The 22,500-nt window shown below is 43.4% G+C and overlaps 2 protein-coding genes across 10 annotated transcripts in view; one reads left to right on the forward strand and one right to left on the reverse strand.

Annotated features, from left to right (window-relative positions):
- dcst2 (DC-STAMP domain containing 2) overlaps positions 1-8,233 on the reverse strand; it is an 18,458-nt gene extending 10,225 nt beyond the window's left edge. For 3 of the 6 annotated variants that reach the window (XR_006379091.1, XR_006379092.1, XM_044206792.1), the window contains exons 1-11: positions 7,986-8,233; positions 7,711-7,852; positions 6,459-6,718; positions 5,852-6,022; positions 5,148-5,249; positions 3,645-3,839; positions 1,846-1,911; positions 1,551-1,764; positions 755-912; positions 322-486; positions 74-241 (exon numbers count right to left, since the gene is read on the reverse strand). Coding sequence is in view for 4 of the 6 variants with exons in the window: in XM_044206792.1 (XP_044062727.1) it covers positions 74-241; positions 322-486; positions 755-912; positions 1,551-1,764; positions 1,846-1,911; positions 3,645-3,839; positions 5,148-5,249; positions 5,852-6,022; positions 6,459-6,718; positions 7,711-7,811 (1,600 nt within the window). In the remaining 2 variants the exon portion in view is untranslated. Of the gene's footprint in view, positions 1-73; positions 242-321; positions 487-754; positions 913-1,550; positions 1,765-1,845; positions 1,912-3,644; positions 3,840-5,147; positions 5,250-5,851; positions 6,023-6,291; positions 6,434-6,458; positions 6,719-7,710; positions 7,937-7,985 lie in introns of those variants that run through there. The other 3 variants (XM_044206789.1, XM_044206790.1, XM_044206791.1) reach the window with 3 other exon arrangements.
- The window catches only part of dcst1 (DC-STAMP domain containing 1), a 20,761-nt gene continuing 4,870 nt past the window's right edge, over positions 6,610-22,500 (forward strand). The window contains exons 1-15 of one of the 4 annotated variants that reach the window (XM_044206794.1): positions 6,610-6,748; positions 7,839-8,013; positions 10,341-10,466; positions 11,017-11,091; positions 11,192-11,320; positions 12,354-12,493; positions 14,625-14,793; positions 14,919-15,062; positions 16,046-16,167; positions 16,900-17,057; positions 17,144-17,243; positions 17,372-17,467; positions 19,238-19,364; positions 20,221-20,337; positions 22,452-22,500. The exon at positions 22,452-22,500 is cut by the window's right edge and continues 94 nt beyond it. In XM_044206794.1, coding sequence (XP_044062729.1) covers positions 6,743-6,748; positions 7,839-8,013; positions 10,341-10,466; positions 11,017-11,091; positions 11,192-11,320; positions 12,354-12,493; positions 14,625-14,793; positions 14,919-15,062; positions 16,046-16,167; positions 16,900-17,057; positions 17,144-17,243; positions 17,372-17,467; positions 19,238-19,364; positions 20,221-20,337; positions 22,452-22,500 — 1,733 coding nt within the window. In that variant the 5' untranslated portion in view covers positions 6,610-6,742. Of the gene's footprint in view, positions 6,749-7,838; positions 8,014-10,340; positions 10,467-11,016; positions 11,092-11,191; positions 11,321-12,353; positions 12,494-14,624; positions 14,794-14,918; positions 15,063-16,045; positions 16,168-16,899; positions 17,058-17,143; positions 17,244-17,371; positions 17,468-19,237; positions 19,365-20,190; positions 20,338-22,451 lie in introns of all 4 variants that reach the window. The other 3 variants (XM_044206795.1, XM_044206796.1, XM_044206797.1) reach the window with 3 other exon arrangements.

Here is a 22,500-nt window from a genome sequence, read left to right on the forward strand (position 1 = left end):
TCACTGAAGTAAAGGATCTGAGTGCTTCCTGCACCACTGCAGCTGTGATGTCACATCCTGTGTGTAGTCCTACCTAGGACGAAACACGTGGTGTAGTTCGGCTCTGACGGCTCCAGCAGACACTTCCTGCTGATCACTGTGATGTTTCTTCCCTGCAGGACGTTAAACGAGGCCACCACGTCTCTGAAGATCTCGGAGGCATAACCCGATCCGTTCACCTGCACCGCCACCACGACCGGAGCTGACGGCACAGACGTTACCATGGTTACCACCGCTCCGACCGACATCGCAGTCACGTTCGTATCGCGAGGGCTGCCTCACCTCTGGCCACTACGTCCCCCTTCACTTGGTGGTGCACCTGATCCAGCATCCAGAACACCAGGAAGTCCAGCGCCACCAGCAGCCCGCCAATCACCAGGTGTCTGAAGACCGAGGCCACGCCCACCATCACTGCCTGCCGCTCTTGGGTCGTCAGGTAAAACGACACTGCGGGACAGATGGGACGCTTCAGTTCAGTCCAGTTGAATTTAGTTCAGTCCACTTCACTTTACTTTAGTCAACTTCACTTCATTTCACTTCAGCTTTACGTCTTTAAACTTTTTTGACAATTACAACTATTGAACACACATTGAGCCACAAAGTGATGACATCATTCATTAGCAGCCAATCAGGCCACTCAATAACCAGCTGATATTAACCATCAGAGACACCGATGCTCACACACACACACACACACACACACAGGTGTACTGACTTGGTGTGATGTAGATCTTGGCCTCTCTGCGTGTGATTGGCAGGACTGAGGCTCCGCCCCCTGAGGTCACCTGTTGGTCGAGCTCTTCAAACTGAGCGCTGATGTAGACGTTATCAAAGTCAACCTCGTGGAGATACCTGCGTCTGTACCACACCGCCCTGCACACACACACACGTTTGACTAATGCTAGAATGCTAACATGATAACATTAGCACGACATGCCTTCAGTTAGCATGTTAACTTACATGTTAACAATTGGATATTAACATGCTAATGTACGTATAACATTTAGCATTTCAATTTCATTTCATGTTTATAATGTGACATTTAAAAAGTTTGCTTGCTAACATGGCTAATGTTAACATTCGTACATTTAGTTAGCTAACATTTAACATGAAACATTTAGCATATTAGCATACTAACATTAGGATGTTAAAGTGCTTACGATTAGAATTACATTAAGCATTTTAGCTTGTATCATGCTAATGTTCACATGTTAGCTTGTTCTCTTGCTAATATGCTAATTTTAGCATTGTAACAATAGTGCAGTTGGTATGTCGATCTGCTGACACTTCACATGTAAGATTTAACATTTGACATGTTAGCATGTCAATGCTGGTATGTGACATTTAGCACGTTAGCTTGCTATCATACTAACGTTAGAATGCTAAATGTTAGCAAGTTATCACACATTCTTAAATGTGATGTAATGGTTGAGGGAAGCCAGTGAGGTAATCTGAAGCGTGTTGATGAAGTAAATTGTGTGGATGAAGGAAACTGAAGCGTGAGTCCTGACCTCAGGAAGGAGCAGGCGAGCAGGACGAGGCCGCCGTACGCCAGCGGTTCGCTCAGCTTCTGAAGCACCTGCAGCTGGGATGAAACTTCCTCCATGATGTCCTGAGACACCTGCTGCAGAGAGCGGCTGCTGTTGGTGTCCAGGTCAAAGGTCGCCGAGGCCGCGATGTTGAAGTCAAACTCCCGCTTCATTCGCTCGAACGCTGCAACGGTGGCTGAGGGAGGACAGACCCGGCGGGTCAGCGGCAGCACTGAGGTTGTCAATAAAGGTTAAAAACTAGAAATAATGAACTTACGAGCTGCCAGGCGTTTTTTCAGATGGCTGGCGATGTAGGAGGGGATGATGCAGAAGAGCTCGCCGGCTGAAACAGACCCTTTGAAAATTAGTTTTAATGATGAATACTAGGACTGCAAGTAACGATCATTTAACTCATCAAATAATCTGTTTATTATTTCTACGATTTGTTTGGTCTATACACGTCGACCGTCCAACCTCTGAGCCCAGAGGCAGCAGACCTGAGGTGTGTTGCCTTCTTTGCTGCCACAAAAGTATAAAATCAAACACGTTTACATTCACAGATGTTTATATCTGAGAAGCTAACAGTTCTGTAACTTCTGTGAAAAATCTGCTGTAAGTGAAATAAAATCCCATCTGTAAGAAAGCCAAGAAAGAAATACAACTTTATCTTCGATCTTTTACAAAAGTTTGTATTTTAGCATTTTAACATTAGCAGGGTGTGAAAAACAGAGTAGGATCCAACTTAATGCTAACGCTAAATGTTAATCAGCTAACGTCCTGTGAAAATCAACAGCACGTTAGCTAACATTAGAGTTCTCTTTTAGTTTAAAATAAAGTGATGAGCTTGTCACCAAAGTTACAGTCCTGTTAGCTTCTCGTCCTCCGCGGGAAGGAAAGAAAATCATTCAAATCAAACTCTGACACGTTATGTTATAATCTGTTTCACATGGTCTGGATGAACATTAACGTTAGCTTAAAACTTTCACATTAAACCCGTTGTAAGAAACGAGCCGGTTTATGCGATTGGTCCAACATTACGTTAGTGATAAAGTCACGTTCTGAAAAAAATCTCAGTATTGTTGTTAAATAAAGTTCTTTGGGGAAATAAAAGGCGGCGACGCGCCTCGCCTCGACGTGAGGTCTGCAGTTTGACCCTCTTGCCCATCTCTGTTCTGATGACATCACTATGACATCATCAGGGCCGCAGAAGACGTCATACACTCGTTCACACAGGCTGAGGAGGACTCAGGGTCATCACAGACGCACGGAGAAGACTCAACACATCGACGCCGTAGGACCTTCGATGAAGAAACTCCTCCTGCGAATGAAAGAGCTCGCTTCAGAGAAGACTCCACTGACCGACGCTTCCTGCAGTCGGTTATCTGCTGTTGGTCTCCAGATCGTCTCCCAGCAGGATTACAGGCAGACTGGACATCATCGCTCATGGCGAGTCAAGTTAAAGTGCTCGCCATGGCGAATGGAAACCAGCTGCGAGTGAAGTGTCCCTTGAAAATATTGAGTTTAGGATGAATAAATGTTGTTAACTGAATCTGTAGCGTCCTTCCCTTTTATTTAGACCCAGGCGGCTTCACGAGGACTGACAGGGCTAATGATGGCGGCTACGGGAATATCAAGTATTCAAACGAAACGTTTACAAAACCTCAGTGTTTTCAAGGGACACTTCACTCGCTACTGGTTTCCATTCGCCATGGCGAGCACTTTAACTTGACTCGCCATGAGCGATGATGTCCAGTCTGCCTGTAATCCTGCTGGGAGACGATCTGGAGACCAACAGCAGATAACCGACTGCAGGAAGCGTCGGTCAGTGGAGTCTTCTCTGAAGCGAGCTCTTTCATTCGCAGGAGGAGTTTCTTCATCGAAGGTCCTACGGCGTCGATATGTTGAGTCTTCTCCGTGCGTCTCCCAGCAGAGCATAACGCTGTGGTGATGTAATGACCCTTCCTTATGTTTCAGTTTCCTTGACCAGGAAGCTGATGTGTAAAAGGTCATGCGTAAAATCTGTGTTATGCTCCTTTAAAACCCTCTAAACAGAGGTGATGACGTCAGTGAACGCACCGCGGGCGAGGTTGCAGAGCGGCAGGAAGCCGTCCACGATGTCACACAGGAAGTTGAACTCTCCCAGCAGGTCGGAGCAGTCGGCGCGAGCCTCGGCGAACACCGCCCGGCACTTCCTGTACGGAGAGCCCAGCTTGGCGTTACACACGTCACCGATGTCAACCAGGAAGTGGAGGACGTTCCTCAGAGTGCGAGCTGCAGGGTCAGAGGTCACAGTTGCATCACATGACTGTGTGTTATATTCGTTTTCAATATACAGTGAGGAAAATAAGTATTTGAACACCTGAGAAAATCAATGTTAATATTTGGCACAGTAGCCTTTGTTTGCAATTACAAACAGGTCAAACGTTTCCTGTAGTTTCCCACCAGGTTTGCACACACTGCAGGAGGGATTTTGGCCCACTCCTCCACACAGATCTTCTCTAGATCAGCCGGGTTTCTGGCCTCTCGCTGAGAAACACGGAGTTTGAGCTTGGCAAACTTGAGACGGGCCTGGACACGTGCTGGTTTAAGCAGGGGAACCTTCCGTGCCGCGCGTGATTTCAAACCATGACGTCTTAGTGTGTTACCAACAGTAACCTTGGAAACGGTGGTCCCAGCTCTTTTCGGGTCATTGACCAGCTCCTCCCGTGTAGTTCTGGGCTGATTTCTCACCTTTCTTAGGATCATTGAGACCCCACGAGGTGAGATCTTGCGTGGAGCCCCAGTCCGAGGGAGACTGACAGTCCTGTTTAGCTTCTTCCATTTTCTAATGATTGCTCCAACAGCGGACCTTTTTTCACCAAGTTGCTTGGCAGTTCCCCCGTAGCCCTTTCCAGCCTTGTGGAGGTGTACAATTTTGTCTCTGGTGTCTTTGGACAACTCTTTGGTCTTGGCCATGTTCGTAGTTGGATTCTTACTGATTTGTATGGGGTGGACAGGTGTCTTTATGCAGCTAACGACCTCAAACAGGTGCATCTAATTTAGGATAATAAGTGGAGTGGAGGTGGACATTTTAAAGGCAGACTAACAGGTCTTTGAGGGTCAGAATTCTAGCTGATAGACTGGTGTTCAAATACTTATTTTCCTCACTGTATTTACTTCCCCTAGAACTTTCTCGAGGCCTCTTAGAACCTCCTCAAGAACTTCTAAAACTTCTAGAACCTCTACATGGACCTCAAGGCCTCCTGGAATCTCCTTCAGACCCCTTGAAACTTCCTCAAAGACTCCTGGAGCCTTCTCAAGGCCTCTTGCAGCCTTCTCAAGGCCCCCATAACCTCCCCAAGGACACACTGAACCCCCTCAAGAACTTCCTCAAGACTCCCTGGAACTTGGTGCTGACAGATGCGAATCAAACTGTGACTCTGAAACTCTACAGTCAACTTTAAATATAAGAGTTTTCCAGGACTTTCCAGGTGTTTTTAAAGGCAATAAAAAGCAAAAGTCGTAGGGATAAGAGTGAACCGAGCAGCTGTGAGCATGAAACAGCAGCTGCGTGTTAAATACACCCGCAGCATCACTCACCAACATGGCGGACGCTGTCGCTCAGAGACTGGATGAGGTTCTGGACTCTTCCTGCCACAGAGTGAACGTTACTGCAGATCTCTCTGATTCTGTCCAACACGGCTGCAAACGGAATTCAAAACTGGACGTCAAGATTTGTATATCGATCAATCGCATGACTGTGAGACTGAACTGAGCTGAATGAAATATATAAAAACAAAAAAACAGTTTGCAAATTCAGTTCTTTCATTTCATCAGTCAGACGTCTGACAGAGGAGGAAGAAGCTCTCGCATCTTTTCCTTCAGTAAAAGCACCGAAGTGCAGAAATACTCTGTTACAAGTAAAAGTCAAAACTTTACTTAAGTACAAAAGTATCAGCGTCAAAATAAACTTAAAGTACCAGAAGTAAAAGTACTCGTTATGCAGAATAATATATATTATATTACTGGATTCTAATTATTGATTAATGTGTTCATCACTTTAATGCTGCAGCTGGTGAAGGAGGAGCTCATTTTACGTGCTGCTGGGTAGCTTAATCAATAATAACACACCATCATTTATTAGTTGATTATATTTTGTTATTATAAACTAAATCTGCAAAGTAACTAAAGTTATCAAATAAAAGTCCAATATCTGCCTCTGAAGTGTAGCGCAGTGGAAGCAGAAAGTGCAGTCACATGAATGACAGTGGCGTGTTGTGATGGTGAAGGTGGGCGGGTCTTACAGTAAAGGGGCGTGGCTGCTCTCTGCATCAGTTCCTGCGTCTGATTGGCTGCCAGCTCGGCTCCACACAGCAGACTGGCGGCGGCTCGCTCCGTGTTTTCTAACGTGTTGGAGAGAGGACCAGACAGCAGCGCCGAGGCAAACAGGAAGAGGAGGAAGTTCCTGCCGTGAGCTGAAACGCAAGACAGGAGGGACTGTGATAGGCTGATCGGGGCCACGCCTCCATCTGAAGCCCCGCCTTTATTTGGGAGCCCCAAATAAACTTTATTAAAAGTTCAAACAGGCATCTGTAGGACATCACATTAGTTCATTACAATACAACTGAGGACATGGCTGCCGCAAATATGGATCCAATCAAATAACTTCGATTAAGAACTAAAATAAAAGTTATTATAATAAAAGTGAATGATTATAAACCAGGTCTCATAAAAGTCACTTCACTTTCTTCTTTCTGAGATGGCTTTAAATGCAGTCAGCCCTCCGGCGCTGTTGTGTTTCCGTCTCTTCGGGTTGATTTTCACAGAAATAAAGTAGAAACGGCGTCTGTCTGACAGGAAGGAGAACGGCCTAACACCTGGCAGGTGATTGGTGAGCGACAGGTGACTGACCCGAGCACAGTGAGGGCAGCAGGACCAAGACGTCGGCCCGGACGCCGGCTGACAGACCCATACCGAAGGCGGCCAGGACGGCCAAGGCCAGCGTGGTGTAGACGCACAGCCACAGCGGCTGTCTCTGCAGGAAGAGAGCCGTGACTCCGTACAGCGACGCCAGCAGCAGCCCGGAGACAAACGGCACGAGGCTCCGCCCCCCCGCCAGCAGGTGACCTCTCACCTTCCTCCAGCTGCTGAGGCCAGAGCGTCCTGCTGACCTGAGGACGAAAGATGACATCAACATGGAGGTAAAGTTAGAAACCAGACAGGCTAAAGTCTCACTAGCACTAATTCAGGAACAGTACCGACAAATCGGAGGTACTTTCTTTTCATGCTACGTCATCGTAGAGGGGTTTTGTACTTTTTACGTCACTACATTTATCTGATAGCTTTACTTACGTTACTAATTCATATTTTTACATACAAAACATTCAAAGAGCTTATAAAATATGCTGTTGTGTTATAAATGAAACCATCAGATTGATTGATGAGTTGATTCACAGCAAATTAATTCATCAGAAAAGTCATTTGAATGTAGAAACATTTCGCGGCTCCAGCTTCTCAAATGTGAGGATTCACTCCTTTTCATTTGAATTATTTAAACAATTAAAATGTATTTTTAATAACTCTGAGGTTTGGACTGTTGGTCGCACACAACATGTTTTCTGACATTTTACAAACCAAACAATCGATCCGATCGATCGCTCAAGAAGATAATCAGGAGATTTCTCTGTGATGAAAAGAGTTGCAGTCTGATTAAGTGTAACTTCTGCAGCTCCCTCCCTCACAGCCTGTTTAAAAAATGCAGCAGAGACGAGCACTGCAGGGGGCGTGGCCTCGCGGCAGGTAAGGAGACGCCCACCTGAGTGAGTCTCTGCGTCCACGCTGGAGACACGCTGGAGCTTTGACAGTCTGAAGCTCCTTCGTGGCCCTTTGTTAAGGTGTGTGTGTACCTGTGTTGTAGCTGAGCTAACGTTAGCGGCTCGTGTGTGTCAGCACGTCGCCCTGCTGCCGGTGCTGCAACAGGTTCAGGGTAATTTAAAACCGTAGACGGCGTGTCGCCATGAAATGCAGATTTCATCGTTATATCATTATGTTTATATGAGCAGAACCTCTTTAAACTGTAAAATAAAGTGCTGCCAAACAACAAGTTAGCCTTTAGCTCCCTGCTAGCTAACAGCTGTAGTGCTTCTCTCCTGTGTGCACTCACCTGTTCAGTACTCCTCTGACGGCCTGTCTGACTCCGCCCCTCTCCACCTGGACTCTGACTTCGCTTTTCATCAGGTGTCTTGTCCTTTTTTCACTCTTCATCCTCTCTTTCTGTCTCACTGACTCAAGTGTTGTCTCGTCTCCTGGAGACCAAACAAACCTGATGTCACTGAAACTTCCAGAAGCTCCAACCGACCAACTGACAAACCAGAACAACAACAACAACACGCGCGTGTGTTCAGAGCACGCTTTGGCTTCATCATGAGTCACACTCACCTGCACACACCTTCAGCTCCTCACAGCAGTAAGTCCAGTCTTTACCAGCGTCTTCTCAACCTGTTGTCATGTTTTAAAAGTTCACTTGTTTCTGTTACCGGGTATAAAGAGACTAGCTAACATTCTTAGGAGCTCGTATCTGTCTGACTGTCCAGCTGTTTGTGTCTGTCTGTCCAGCTGTTTGTGTCTGACTGTCCAGCTGTTTGTGTCTGACTGTCCAGCTGTTTGTGTCTGACTGTCCAGCTGTTTGTGTTTGTCCTCCAGCTGTTTGTGTCTGACTGTCCAGCTGTTTGTGTCTGACTGTCCAGCTGTTTGTGTTTGTCCTCCAGCTGTTTGTGTCTGACTGTCCAGCTGTTTGTGTCTGTCCTCCAGCTGTTTGTGTCTGACTGTCCAGCTGTTTGTGTCTGTCTGTCCAGCTGTTTGTGTCTGACTGTCCAGCTGTTTGTGTCTGACTGTCCAGCTGTTTGTGTTTGTCCTCCAGCTGTTTGTGTCTGACTGTCCAGCTGTTTGTGTCTGACTGTCCAGCTGTTTGTGTCTGTCTGTCCAGCTGTTTGTGTCTGACTGTCCAGCTGTTTGTGTCTGACTGTCCAGCTGTTTGTGTCTGTCTGTCCAGCTGTTTGTGTCTGACTGTCCAGCTGTTTGTGTCTGACTGTCCAGCTGTTTGTGTTTGTCCTCCAGCTGTTTGTGTCTGACTGTCCAGCTGTTTGTGTCTGTCCTCCAGCTGTTTGTGTCTGACTGTCCAGCTGTTTGTGTCTGTCTGTCCAGCTGTTTGTGTCTGACTGTCCAGCTGTTTGTGTCTGACTGTCCAGCTGTTTGTGTTTGTCCTCCAGCTGTTTGTGTCTGACTGTCCAGCTGTTTGTGTCTGACTGTCCAGCTGTTTGTGTCTGTCTGTCCAGCTGTTTGTGTCTGACTGTCCAGCTGTTTGTGTTTGTCCTCCAGCTGTTTGTGTCTGACTGTCCAGCTGTTTGTGTCTGTCCTCCAGCTGTTTGTGTCTGACTGTCCAGCTGTTTGTGTCTGTCTGTCCAGCTGTTTGTGTCTGACTGTCCAGCTGTTTGTGTCTGTCTGTCCAGCTGTTTGTGTCTGACTGTCCAGCTGTTTGTGTCTGACTGTCCAGCTGTTTGTGTTTGTCCTCCAGCTGTTTGTGTCTGACTGTCCAGCTGTTTGTGTCTGTCCTCCAGCTGTTTGTGTTTGACTGTCCAGCTGTTTGTGTCTGACTGTCCAGCTGTTTGTGTCTGTCTGTCCAGCTGTTTGTGTCTGACTGTCCAGCTGTTTGTGTCTGTCTGTCCAGCTGTTTGTGTCTGACTGTCCAGCTGTTTGTGTCTGTCTGTCCAGCTGTTTGTGTCTGACTGTCCAGCTGTTTGTGTCTGACTGTCCAGCTGTTTGTGTTTGTCCTCCAGCTGTTTGTGTCTGACTGTCCAGCTGTTTGTGTCTGTCCTCCAGCTGTTTGTGTCTGACTGTCCAGCTGTTTGTGTCTGTCTGTCCAGCTGTTTGTGTCTGACTGTCCAGCTGTTTGTGTCTGACTGTCCAGCTGTTTGTGTTTGTCCTCCAGCTGTTTGTGTCTGACTGTCCAGCTGTTTGTGTCTGTCCTCCAGCTGTTTGTGTTTGACTGTCCAGCTGTTTGTGTCTGACTGTCCAGCTGTTTGTGTCTGTCTGTCCAGCTGTTTGTGTCTGACTGTCCAGCTGTTTGTGTCTGTCTGTCCAGCTGTTTGTGTCTGACTGTCCAGCTGTTTGTGTCTGTCCTCCAGCTGTTTGTGTCTGACTGTCCAGCTGTTTGTGTCTGTCTGTCCAGCTGTTTGTGTCTGACTGTCCAGCTGTTTGTGTCTGTCTGTCCAGCTGTTTGTGTCTGTCCTCCAGCTGTTTGTGTTTGACTGTCCAGCTGTTTGTGTCTGACTGTCCAGCTGTTTGTGTCTGTCTGTCCAGCTGTTTGTGTCTGACTGTCCAGCTGTTTGTGTCTGTCTGTCCAGCTGTTTGTGTCTGACTGTCCAGCTGTTTGTGTCTGTCTGTCCAGCTGTTTGTGTCTGACTGTCCAGCTGTTTGTGTCTGTCCTCCAGCTGTTTGTGTCTGACTGTCCAGCTGTTTGTGTCTGTCTGTCCAGCTGTTTGTGTCTGACTGTCCAGCTGTTTGTGTCTGTCTGTCCAGCTGTTTGTGTCTGACTGTCCAGCTGTTTGTGTCTGACTGTCCAGCTGTTTGTGTTTGACTGTCCAGCTGTTTGTGTCTGTCCTCCAGCTGTTTGTGTCTGACTATCCAGCTGTTTGTGTCTGTCCTCCAGCTGTTTGTGTCTGACTGTCCAGCTGTTTGTGTCTGTCCTCCAGCTGTTTGTGTCTGACTGTCCAGCTGTTTGTGTCTGTCCTCCAGCTTTGCAGAGGATCAGTTTGGCCGTCCTGCCTGCTGCCATCCATCGATTCCTCTTCAGCCAATCAGAAGAGTTTCGGGTGGCTCACCTGGTCCTCAGGGCGCTGTTTGGAGCGGTGAGCGGCGCAGGTAACATCCACTGACTCAGGAGGGAAAGGTGGAGAAATGAGTAACAGTAAGGACGAACTGGAAGAAACGAGTCTCACTTCGTCCTTAACTGGCTAATGTTAACATGTCTCCTTAGCATTCATGCTAAGAATTGTTAGCATTCTCTGTTGTTTTTTTTATGGATTGTATTGTTTTAAAATCTTATTTGTATTTGATTTTTAACTATAATTATTATTATTTAATCATTTAGTTTTTATTATTCTAAAATGTTTCATTTCTTATTTCATTTTAATTTTTGACTAGAATATTATTTTATTGTTACAGCAACTCCTATTATTATTTAAATATTCATTTTTTTATGTATTATAAATCTTTAGTACTCTATTTTTTTATCTATTTATTTTATCACAAACACAATCAAAGTCATACAAATTATAAAATTATTGTTTTTAATAGATTTTTTCCCCCAATTCAATTTATATATTTTCTAATTGATTACATGTTTTAAAATCTATATAACTCGTTATTGGGTCCGGTCACCTAAATAACTCCTGAGCTTCCCGTCCCTCAGCTCTGTTCCTGGGAGTGTCCCACAGCCTCCCGCTGACCTTTGACCTGCGGCTGGCAGCAGGAGGTCTGTTTGTCGGTGAGGAGACGTCGCGCTTCACTTTTAATCTGTAAATCACGAAGTAATTAAACTCCTGGCTGAAAAACACTCGTCGACTCACGTCTCTGTGTGTTTCCAGCTGTGTGTGTGGTGGGCGGAGCCTTGTCCTCCTCCTCCAGATGTTCGGTCCTGCTGATGTTTCCCAGCATGCTCGGCTCCCGCGGTCGAGCGTACCTGGCGCTGTTCATCCTGTCTGTGCTCTACCGAGGTGAAACACACACACACACACACACACACACACACACACACACACACACACACACATTTTACCTTTACATTTCTGTGGAGCCCCAAAGTGTTCAATATTAAATCAATATATTCTGAAATAAATAATCACATGAATAAGTTGTGTAAAATATATAAACGAAACAATAATTTCTGAAATTATTTATTGGATTATTAAAACTCAACTCATTATTATGAAATGTTATTTGTCCTGTAAAAAAAAGAAAAAGAAATTTATTTTACAGTAACCTACTTTTTTTCCCGAGTCATCGTCTGTAAATGTTGATAAATATCACTTTTGATTAACTGGCATCTTGCTAATTTAATGTATTAGCCCACATAAATGAGACAGTAGCTACATCCAGTCATGATGGAGCTAACGGTAACTAGCCTAGCTTAGCAGAGTAGCAGCAACTGCCATTTTAGCTTCCGATTCCAGTGAAATTATGTGATTTGGTTTGATTAAACTACCTTTAAATACATTTATTTTATACATTCCAGTAGAAATATTAATAGCAGACGGAGACACATAGCAAAACACAGACTCACTAAATCCCTATGAATTATAAATAATCAACATGAAGTTTATTTTCTTAAACAAACTAGTTCAAAAGGACAAGAAAGCTGAAGGAAGCCATTTTGTTTGTAGACACTGTGTTCGTCCTCACATTTCCTGTAATTGTGCGAAGGCAGGATGCAGTTTCTGCAGTTTCTAAGTATTTTTTATTTATTTTATTTACTGTTTTACTAAGCTGTCATTATTATGAAGTCAAACTGTGCTGCATCATATTGTATCATATCAACTTTTAATTTACAATATAATTTAGTATCATGAATACCACAATATATAGTGTATTATAATATGTACTTACAGTAGTATTGTATCATATAGATGAAACACAAATCATACATAAAGCACAAATGTGTATTATGTCACAGTATATACAGTATTTTAATATAATCTCACTGAAGTGTCTTGTGTCTATAATGTTGTATTGTGTCTGTCTGTCTCACAGGACCAGTTTCTAACATCCAGCGTAACGTGGAGACAGCTGCTCTGTCTCTGAGCTGTAACCTGGACCTGCAGGTTCATCACAGCAAGCTACTGTGGAGAGACGCCATCAGACCTTTTATACTCATCACGCAGGAGCTCATGGTGACAGGGAGAAGATTTTATACCAGACTATGTTGGTCTACAGCCATGCTAGCAGCTCTGTGAGGCTGTACTGGCACACAGCGCTGCTTTGAGCTAAATGCTAACATCAGCATGCTAACATGCTTCTAATGACAACGCTAACATGCTGATATAATGTTTATCATGTTCACCATCTTAGTTTAGCGTGTTAGCATGCTAACATTAGCTAATTAGCAGTAAACACAAAGTACAATAGTTGTTTTATATATTATATATGTGTGTGTGTGTGTGTGTGTGTGTGTGTGTGTTATATTTCAGTGTGAACCAAAGTGGTGGAAAGACATTAGCATCCATAGAGCAACGCTGCTAGCATGGCTAAAAAATGCAAAATTAGAAGATTTTATACCAGACTATGTTAGTCTACAGCCATGCTAGCAGCTCTGTGAGGCTGTACTGACACACAGCGCTGCTTTGAGCTAAATGCTAACATCAGCATGCTAACATGCTCACGATGATAATAATAATAAAACTTTATTTATAGAGCACTTATCAAAACAAAGTACAAAGTGCTTAATGCTAACAATGCTAACATGCTGATATAATGTTTATCATGTTCACCATCTTAGTTTAGCGTGTTAGCATGCTAACATTAGCTAATTAGCAGCAAACACAAAGTACAATAGTTGTTTTATATATTATATATGTGTGTGTGTGTGTGTGTGTGTGTGTGTGTTTGTGTGTGTGTTATATTTCAGTGTGAACCAAAGTGGTGGAAAGACATTAGCATCCATAGAGCAACGCTGCTAGCATGGCTAAAAAACGCAAAATTAGAAGATTTTATACCAGACTATGTTAGTCTACAGCCATGCTAGCAGCTCTGTGAGGCTGTTCTGACACACAGTGCTGCTTTGAGCTAAATGCTAACATCAGCATGCTAACATGCTTCTAATGACAACGCTAACATGCTGATATAATGTTTATCATGTTCACCATCTTAGTTTAGCGTGTTAGCATGCTAACATTAGCTAATTAGCAGTAAACACAAAGTACAATAGTTGTTTTATATATTATATATGTGTGTGTGTGTGTGTGTGTGTGTGTGTGTGTTATATTTCAGTGTGAACCAAAGTGGTGGAAAGACATTAGCATCCATAGAGCAACGCTGCTAGCATGGCTAAAAAATGCAAAATTAGAAGATTTTATACCAGACTATGTTAGTCTACAGCCATGCTAGCAGCTCTGTGAGGCTGTACTGACACACAGCGCTGCTTTGAGCTAAATCCTAACATCAGCATGCTAACATGCTCACGATGATAATAATAATAAAACTTTATTTATAGAGCACTTATCAAAACAAAGTACAAAGTGCTTAATGCTAACAATGCTAACATGCTGATATAATGTTTATCATGTTCACCATCTTAGTTTAGCGTGTTAGCATGCTAACATTAGCTAATTAGCAGCAAACACAAAGTACAATAGTTGTTTTATATATTATATATGTGTGTGTGTGTGTGTGTGTGTTTGTGTGTGTGTTATATTTCAGTGTGAACCAAAGTGGTGGAAAGACATTAGCATCCATAGAGCAACGCTGCTAGCATGGCTAAAAAACGCAAAATTAGAAGATTTTATACCAGACTATGTTAGTCTACAGCCATGCTAGCAGCTCTGTGAGGCTGTGAGGCTGTTCTGACACACAGTGCTGCTTTGAGCTAAATGCTAACATCAGCATGCTAACATGCTGATATAACATGCAACGCTAACATGCTGATATAATGTTTATCATGTTCACCATCTTAGTTTAGCGTGTTAGCATGCTAACATTAGCTAATTAGCAGTAAACACAAAGTACAATAGTTGTTTTATATATTATATATGTGTGTGTGTGTGTGTGTGTGTGTTATGTTTCAGTGTGAACCAAAGTGGTGGAAAGACATTAGCATCCATAGAGCAACGCTGCTAGCATGGCTAAAAAACGCAGAATTGATTTGCCATTTTTGACAAATTTATGGAAATACAAAAGAAAACAATAGAAATAATCCCAACACACGTAAACTGTATAAAAAAAAGAAAAATAATTGTTTTTTATTTTTAATTGTCGGGGGGGTGTAGGAGTCAGAGGTCATTGATCCGTTTTTTGTCTCTTGTTCAGGATGATAAAGCAGACTTTCAGTCGCAGGCTCAGAGCATTAGCAGGAAGTTTCAGAACATCAGAGACGAGGTCGTCCTTCAGTACGGATACGACCAATTCAAACCAAAACACGTCACCGGTAACAGCACACAAGAGCAGTTCACCGCCAAGACCATGATGCAGTGCGACAGTGAGTCAGATGACAACTACAGTTTTAATAACGGAGTATAAAAAAAGCACATTTCACATCATGAGGACGTTAAATTTAATGTGTGTGTGTGTGTGTGTGTGTGTGTGTGTGTATGTGTTATCCAGGTGTGGTGAATGAAGGCATGCAGCGATGTGCTGATTGGTTCAGCCTCAGGTGGGCGGAGTGTATGGAGGCGATCCCTGTCCCCATCATTAACCACATCCTCTGTGTCTCCATGAAGTTCCACTTCCTGTGTGATGTCATGAGAGGTGAAAGGTCACACTGGCCAGGGTCATATGTAGTCTCCATTTAGCCTACGACTTGACTCAAATTCAAGATATCTACACTGAAGCTCTGACTACTCAGAAATTCAATGTGATTTTCAGCCAAACTGAGATCTTTAAGTGGCTGATGGTGTGTTTCTCTTGTCTGAGCAGTTTGTCTGCTGTTTTATGTCTTATAGCACTTATAAATGGTATATCAATCATGTTCCACTGTCATGTTCCACTTCAGACAGACATATACAGATTCTCCACACTGTCAACACAGCTACCACTGTCAACCGGCACACCAATGATGTACCACAGTTAGCACAGCGTTAGCACAGCTAGCAGAAAATGCCGATTCTAAGTGGTAATCCACTTAGACTCTTGGTATGTTGCTGCTGTGTGTCACATAGAAACAGTCGACGGGCTTTTATCACTGCCCGTTTATCACAGTTTACATGTGACCTAAGTCAGCTGAACGGCAGTGAGATACCACTCAGATTCAGCCCTGACAGCATGAGTGGTATACATTCAGCCAATACGCAGACGATACCCAGTTGTATATCTCTGTATGTACTCCCACTGACAACTTAATTGCATGCATTTGTTACACAGATCCACGTTTGACTCAGAAGGTCTTACAGTTGAATCAAGATAAAGCAGAGATTATAGTTATTAGAGCAAAAACTGAGCGTTAAGAAACTGTCTCAAAGTGTCATCATTGACTATGACCTAAACTTTGAGAGTAACATTGAAAACATGACTCCTTTAGTCATTTTAGAAATATTGCCAGAGTCAGACCATTTACCTCTCATTCTGATACGATAAGAGCTTAGAACATATTTAATCTCTAACAGGTTTGATTTTAATCAGTGAACATCTGTTGGTGCTTGTTGTTTGAGGTTGGCTTGACTCTGAAGATAAAGAGTAATCTTCTTCTTCTTCTTCTTCTTCTTCTTCTTCTTCTTCTTCTTCTTCTCTGTCAGTGATGACTCCGTGGTGCAGGGAGCAGATCCCAGTAGAGGGAAACTTCGGTCAGCTGTTTGATCAGCTAAACCTTTCAGTCAACCTGCTGTCCAGAGAGTTCAGCACCGAGCTCGTCCTGCAGGTCACCACCTTTCCTTTAACACCGCCCTCAGGACAAACTTTACATTTGTAGTTCTCTGTTAATGTCCAGGTATATGGAAGCGTATACGGGACTATATTCAAATGATAATGTAAACTTGAAAATGTAATTCCACAATAGCGTTATAATTTTCTGTATGTGTTATTTGAGTATTATTTGAGCGTCATTTTTCAAACCTAACTCTTGTCTCATTTGTGGTCTAAAAAACAGTAAATTCATCAAATTCAGTGCCCCATATCGCTAGTTCAACCAAAGTCAGTGAATACAGTTATAAAGTTGTGTTTTTGTACAGTAATCCAGTCAGTGAGGCCTTCTCGCCTTTCTGCCACAGGCGGACTACGCACATGAGCAAAGCAGCAGATGTTCAAGCAAGTGAAGACCCGCCTTGATGAGAGGACTGACAGATTACATTTTCATTTTCATGTTGACGCCAAAAGAGCGCAGTGACAGACTGACAGACTGGGGGCGCTGTTTCACTTATTGCATTTTAATATCGTCCACTGTACAGCAGGTTAAGTCTTTGAAAATGAAATGTCAAGTACAGTTTTCATTTTCATTGTAATATATGTGAATATGAAAATTGGACGATTTCATTTTAATTTTTACTCAAATAACACATACATGTGTGGAAATTTGAAGATAGTCCCGTATATGCTTCCATACAGTTAGATGATTCTTTGCGTCCTGACCTGGGTGACCTCTGACCTCCTGCAGGAGCAGCAGCAGCAGTCGGTGTTGGGTGGATCTCTGCTGGATCAGGAGTTCACTCAGGCTGTTAGAGGATCCTTCCAGAAGCTGACGACGACCATTAAACAGCTGCTGAACGTCCTGCAGCTGCTGCAGTCCTTCACCTTCATCACCATCTTCACCCAGTAAGATCTAAAACTGTGACGTCAGCTTTCTCTTTCTGCTGAGTCATAGACCAACATGACCTCCTCCTCCTCCTCTTCCTCCTCAGAGCATTTAGTTACCTCAGACAGTACAGGAGGGACGTTCGATTCGACAACGTCTACATCACCACCTACTTCAGACAGATCGACGCCCGCAGGAGGAGAGCGGTAACATCATCATCATCATCATCATCTCTGCTCCAGGATGGACAGTTTGGTTTAACTGCAGTATGAAACAGATTTCTCCACATTAGAATAATCTTGATTTGTCATCTCATGTCGTCCGGTGTGTTTAGGGGAAGCGCTGTCTGCTGCCTCTGAAACAATCAGAGAAGAAGAAGTTCATCAACCCCTGGAGTCCAAAAATCCATCCAGAAGAGCTCAAACAAGTGGTGGGTTCAACAATAATGCTAATATTAATGATACCAATGCCGATGTCCTTTACATAGTGGACATGAGCTCTGATCTAAACCCGTGCCCCGTTCAGACTGACACCGTGATGTGGGTAAAACCAGTGGGTCGGTGTCAGCTGACCCTTCTTCATGACCTGGGTTCAATGCGGGTCTGACGCAGGTCGAATTTCACATGAATGGGTTCCTCGGTTGCAACTCAGGAACCTGATTAACAGCAGAGGAAATGGTTTAGCGGAGGTGGTAAACCACCCGGACCCTGATTAAGTGTTTTGCTGTGTGAAGTAGCACCTCTGGCCTTTTTTCCTGAAGGTTAAAAAAAATGTGATGTTGGTGGTCTTTGTTTTAGGCGAGGTGGTCCACCTCCGCAGTAAAACACCACGAGAAGCCCTGGGTTGTAATGTGAGGTATGGTTTATCATGAAGCGTCTCGCAGACTGGAATCTGTGGTAACCAAGAAAACCAGAGACTGACAGCTGTTTTCTATACTTTGGTCCAATGTGGGATGATGTGTCCTGATGTGTTTAAAGGATAATTCTGGTTCATTATTACATTCACATTTATTCATTTGACAATTTATTTTGTTCAAAGCGACTTACAAACGAGGTTCAATCCAGCCACAGTAGATCAAGGAGAAGCCTTTGAGACACAAGGCTGCAGGTGCAGTAACATTGTAATAACGCTGTAGTCACTGAGGTAACATCTGAGATCTGTGAACACGATCGCTAAAAAGACGATGTCACAGTCAGATGATCAGACAGGAAACAAACATGTTAGATCAATTGAAGAGAAAACGAAGAACGTTTATAACCCAAACTCTCCATTTTAAACATCCATCACAGTTCACACAGTTTTCCAGTTCAAAGAGGGATTATTAACGACATTTCAGCTGCGCTCACTTTCACTTTGACCTCCAAATAAAGTGGTTTAGATCATCTGGATAAACTGTTGGTTTGTTTCCAACCTGTCTGATCGTCTGACTGCTCGTGTTTCTTCTTTTTAGCGATGTCATCATGTTCCAAGGTTTCAGATATTAACTTGGAGAGTTCAGTGTTTTCATTAATATTCTTATTGATAGCAATGATGGACAAAACTACCAAAGTAAGACATGTCCTGGAGGCCAAGGGGTTTACAGCACAGACCACGAACTGCAACGTCCCCAGTTCAAGTCCAGCCAGGGGCCTTTGTTGCGGGTCATTCCCCATCTCCCTCATTTATACAGTCACTTCTCTAACGAAGGAATAAAATGCCCCTAAAATAGTTTAAAAATAATAAATATATATATATACAGTGTATATATATACACAGCGCCGCCGCTCCCACCACGCGCATCACGCACTGTGCGTAGGGCACCAAGTGCTGAGGGGGCACCAAAAATAGCCTAATGAAATTTTTTTTATAAATGCCGGTATTATTTCATTAGCCTATAGAAATATTAGGCACATTTTAGCCATGTATATGTAACAAAAAAGGGGGAACAAGAAAGATATTTAATAATTGCTCTAGTCTAGTGTGTCCCCGGATGGTCCGTTCCGGTTGTTCGCGCGGGCGAATAATAAAGGAATTATGCTTAGGGCACCAAAATGGCTAGCAGCGGCACTGCCCGGGTGTATATATAATATATATATATATATATTAAATCACAGTAGAGATACATCACTTACATCACTTCTAAAATAAAAAATATTAAACTCATGCAACTCTTCTGTGTGTGTGTGTGTGTGTGTGTGTGTGTGTGTGTGTGTGTTGACAGACCTCAGGTGTGTTTCAGGTGATGTCTATCGCTCTGCTGTCTGCCATCCTGCTGACTGTCGACTTCTCTCTCTTCCATGTTTTGGACATCGTCAGCAGACACACCTTCACCCAGTTCAACCTGACCAGTAACCACACACACACACACAATGTTAAATATACCATGTTATAGTAAAAGTAATATGTCTTCATATTTTGGGTCATTATAAATGTAAACTCTGTGTTGTCACAGGATTAGCAGTTTAGTGGATTCTTTAACTCAAAAATAAGGCAAATGTTTAAAATTATACAGAAACACAAACATGGATGCAAATCTTCTCCATGAACGATCACTTGCTGTATATCATTTCTTAATTTGTACTAATTTTGCAGCTGGGAAATACCAGTCGAAATGAGAAAGATTCAGTCCTTCACCTGCACGATCATACTATAAGAATAAAACGTATTCATGACTCCATGAAGACTTGTTATTCCAAATCAATGTTTAAAAACGTTTTGGTGGTGTAATTGGCAGATTCAGTCATACATATAAATATGTAGAATTAGCTGAAATTATAACATTGGTAACTAATACAAGTATTAACTTTATTATTATATATTTTATAATATATTAAAAACTAATATAATTACTGACTTTGAGCAGTTTAAATTTGAAGTGACGGTAGTGGTGGAACTGAATCACCTGGGTCACGATGGTAAAAATAAAGTAGAATATCATCTGCATATAAAGATATTACGTGATGATTATTTCGACTTTTAACTCCTTGAAAATAAGGGCAATACCTGTCATTGTTTTGTCAACAGTGTTATCATGCTAACATGCTAATTTTTCAACATGCTTATATTTTATGTTTAAGTAACAGATCACCTCAGTAGAACAGATTCATTTACAAGAAAATGTTACGTATTATTCCTTTAAAGTTAAACTCCAGCTTCACTGACATCACCACTCAGGGCTTCTGGGTAATGATGTCCTCTCTGTAGGTAGTCACCAGGTGGACATCAGAGTGGGCGGGGCCTCCATGATGGCCCGCCTCCTGAGGAAGACAGTTTCAGCCTTCAACAGCTCGTCCATCCTCCACATCCAAATGAACAACCAGGGTAGGTCAAAGGTCACACAGGATTCCTGCAACACAAACGTTCACTCAGTTTATTATTGTTTATGTTTAGGCCAGATCAAATGTATATTTAACAAAAGTTTATTGTTAAAAAATACTGACAGTAGATGGAGACTGAAAATATTTTGCAGGTTTAGAATAAGCAGAGCAATTTTATCAAAGAGACCATGTGACCAGAGCTCCCTTTGAGCTTTTCGCCCTGACTTCAGACATTCAGGCAGACTCTAAACCTGATCAGCGGTAAAGTGCAGCTCAGGTTATGTCACCAACATGTGCCAGGTAGCAGAGTTTTAAGATTTTATTATTTCACGATGGTGTACACATCTGGGAACCTTTCGTCCATCGGGTCACAGACAGCTGTCACCTTGCTGGCGGCACATTTACTGGTCAAAAAGGGTCAAAGTTGAAACTGACTGAACTTTCAGTGCAGCAGCAGGACGTAAAATCAGAGCAGCGAACACTGTGTCCACAAAGAGAGTGAGAGCGCAGATACAGACAGGAAACAGAGAGGGGGGTATGACATTCAACAAACGTAGACAATCAAAGTTTTGTGGCACGTGTCTTAACCACTAGAGAACTTAACTTTTACTGTGTCTAACCTAAAACACGATTGGTCGACAGGGGCGTAGGACTGGGGGGAAAGGGGACTGAGTATACAGGTCCCTCATGTGAGGAGGGCCCACAAAGATACGAGAATGAATAGAGTGGATGCGGAGAGGGGCCCATAGGGAATGCTTTCGTACAGGGTCCAGAATCTTGTGCTACGCCCCCTGTTGGTAGAGGTTTACAGCCAGGGAGGATGCACTGCCTTCGAGGCTGAGCACAGGGTAAAATACCTCAGCGAGGCTCAGACAAAACTCCAGTTTCTTCAGCCGTCAGACTGTCTGATATCAGTCTGAGGCTGTCAGAGTCCAAACCTCTTTGGTTTGGTTGGAGTGTGCGCATGGGTTGTTTTCCTTCCTTAAACTTTGCACCCAGGGATGTATTAAGGAGAACTGGACACTGCGTTACAGCCTCCGAGGGCTTCCTCACGCTTCCACGTTTTTGGGCCCATGGAGCATGCTCAGTAGAGTCCTTCTCCAGCTGAGCCGGCTGACTTCCTGTTGGCTCCCCGCGCACGAACGGGATGAAATAATGTAATCATACGGCTCTTGTAGACTTTCCAAATGTTACTGGACCGAATGGATCAAATTCTGATGAAGAAAATTCAGTGCGTTTGTATTCACTGCTGTTGGGAAAAAGCGTTTTGGGTCAGTGTGCGTCACATGACGCCACAACAGCAAAATCGCCTCACAGCCCAGCTCCGTCCCCGCGGGGTTGGTCGCACCAATCGATGCATTAAGGGGAGCTGCACCGCCCGGTGTATTCGGTGTCATTTCCTGCAGTCTTTGGTCGCCGAAGCTCCAATTCGTCCGTCGGTGGACGTTTCACAATGAAATCAGGACCTCCTCCTTTTAATTGTCAACTTTCGCCTCAGAAAGCCCAAAGTCAAACAGCGTAAACGGGCTTTAGTGAAACAATTCTCACTGAACAGAGAGAAAGCTGTTAATTGATACTTTCGAGAAGCTTTTTCACCCCAGTTAAAAGCCAAGTCTGTGATGGGAAATGTAAACCAGTAGCTCTGCCCGTCGCCGACATTCAAACCACAGGATCGAACTGAGTGGTGGTGTCCACATACTTTTGGACATATTTTACATTAAACCGAACCAGCGACAGTCTCGCTGTTTCTCTCTCTTATTGTCTGTCTATAATAGAACAAGATAATACAAATATTAATACACAAATATAATACTACACCACAATAAGCAACTCAGTAAATTACTGTAAGTGCTGCGCTGTGCAGCTTTCAGGTACTTTCACTTGATTTTACTTTTTACTGCACTACATTTATTTATTTACTTTGCAGATTCAGATTAATTAAAAAAATAGAATGAACAAATACATTATGATGTCGTGTTGTAGGTTAAGATAAAACTTTATTGATCTCCAGCAGAATATAAAGTGATGAACACATTAAAGTATCAATAATTATAATTAATATATGTGATTCTGCAACGGGCCGTTCTGCATGACGAGTTCTTCTCTCCCCCCCCCCAGTGTGTGTGTCCCCCCCCTCCCCCCTCTCTGCAGGTGTGTATGTGAGCTG

This window comes from Siniperca chuatsi, linkage group LG9 (assembly GCF_020085105.1).
Source record: "Siniperca chuatsi isolate FFG_IHB_CAS linkage group LG9, ASM2008510v1, whole genome shotgun sequence".
NCBI lineage: Eukaryota > Metazoa > Chordata > Actinopteri > Centrarchiformes > Sinipercidae > Siniperca > Siniperca chuatsi.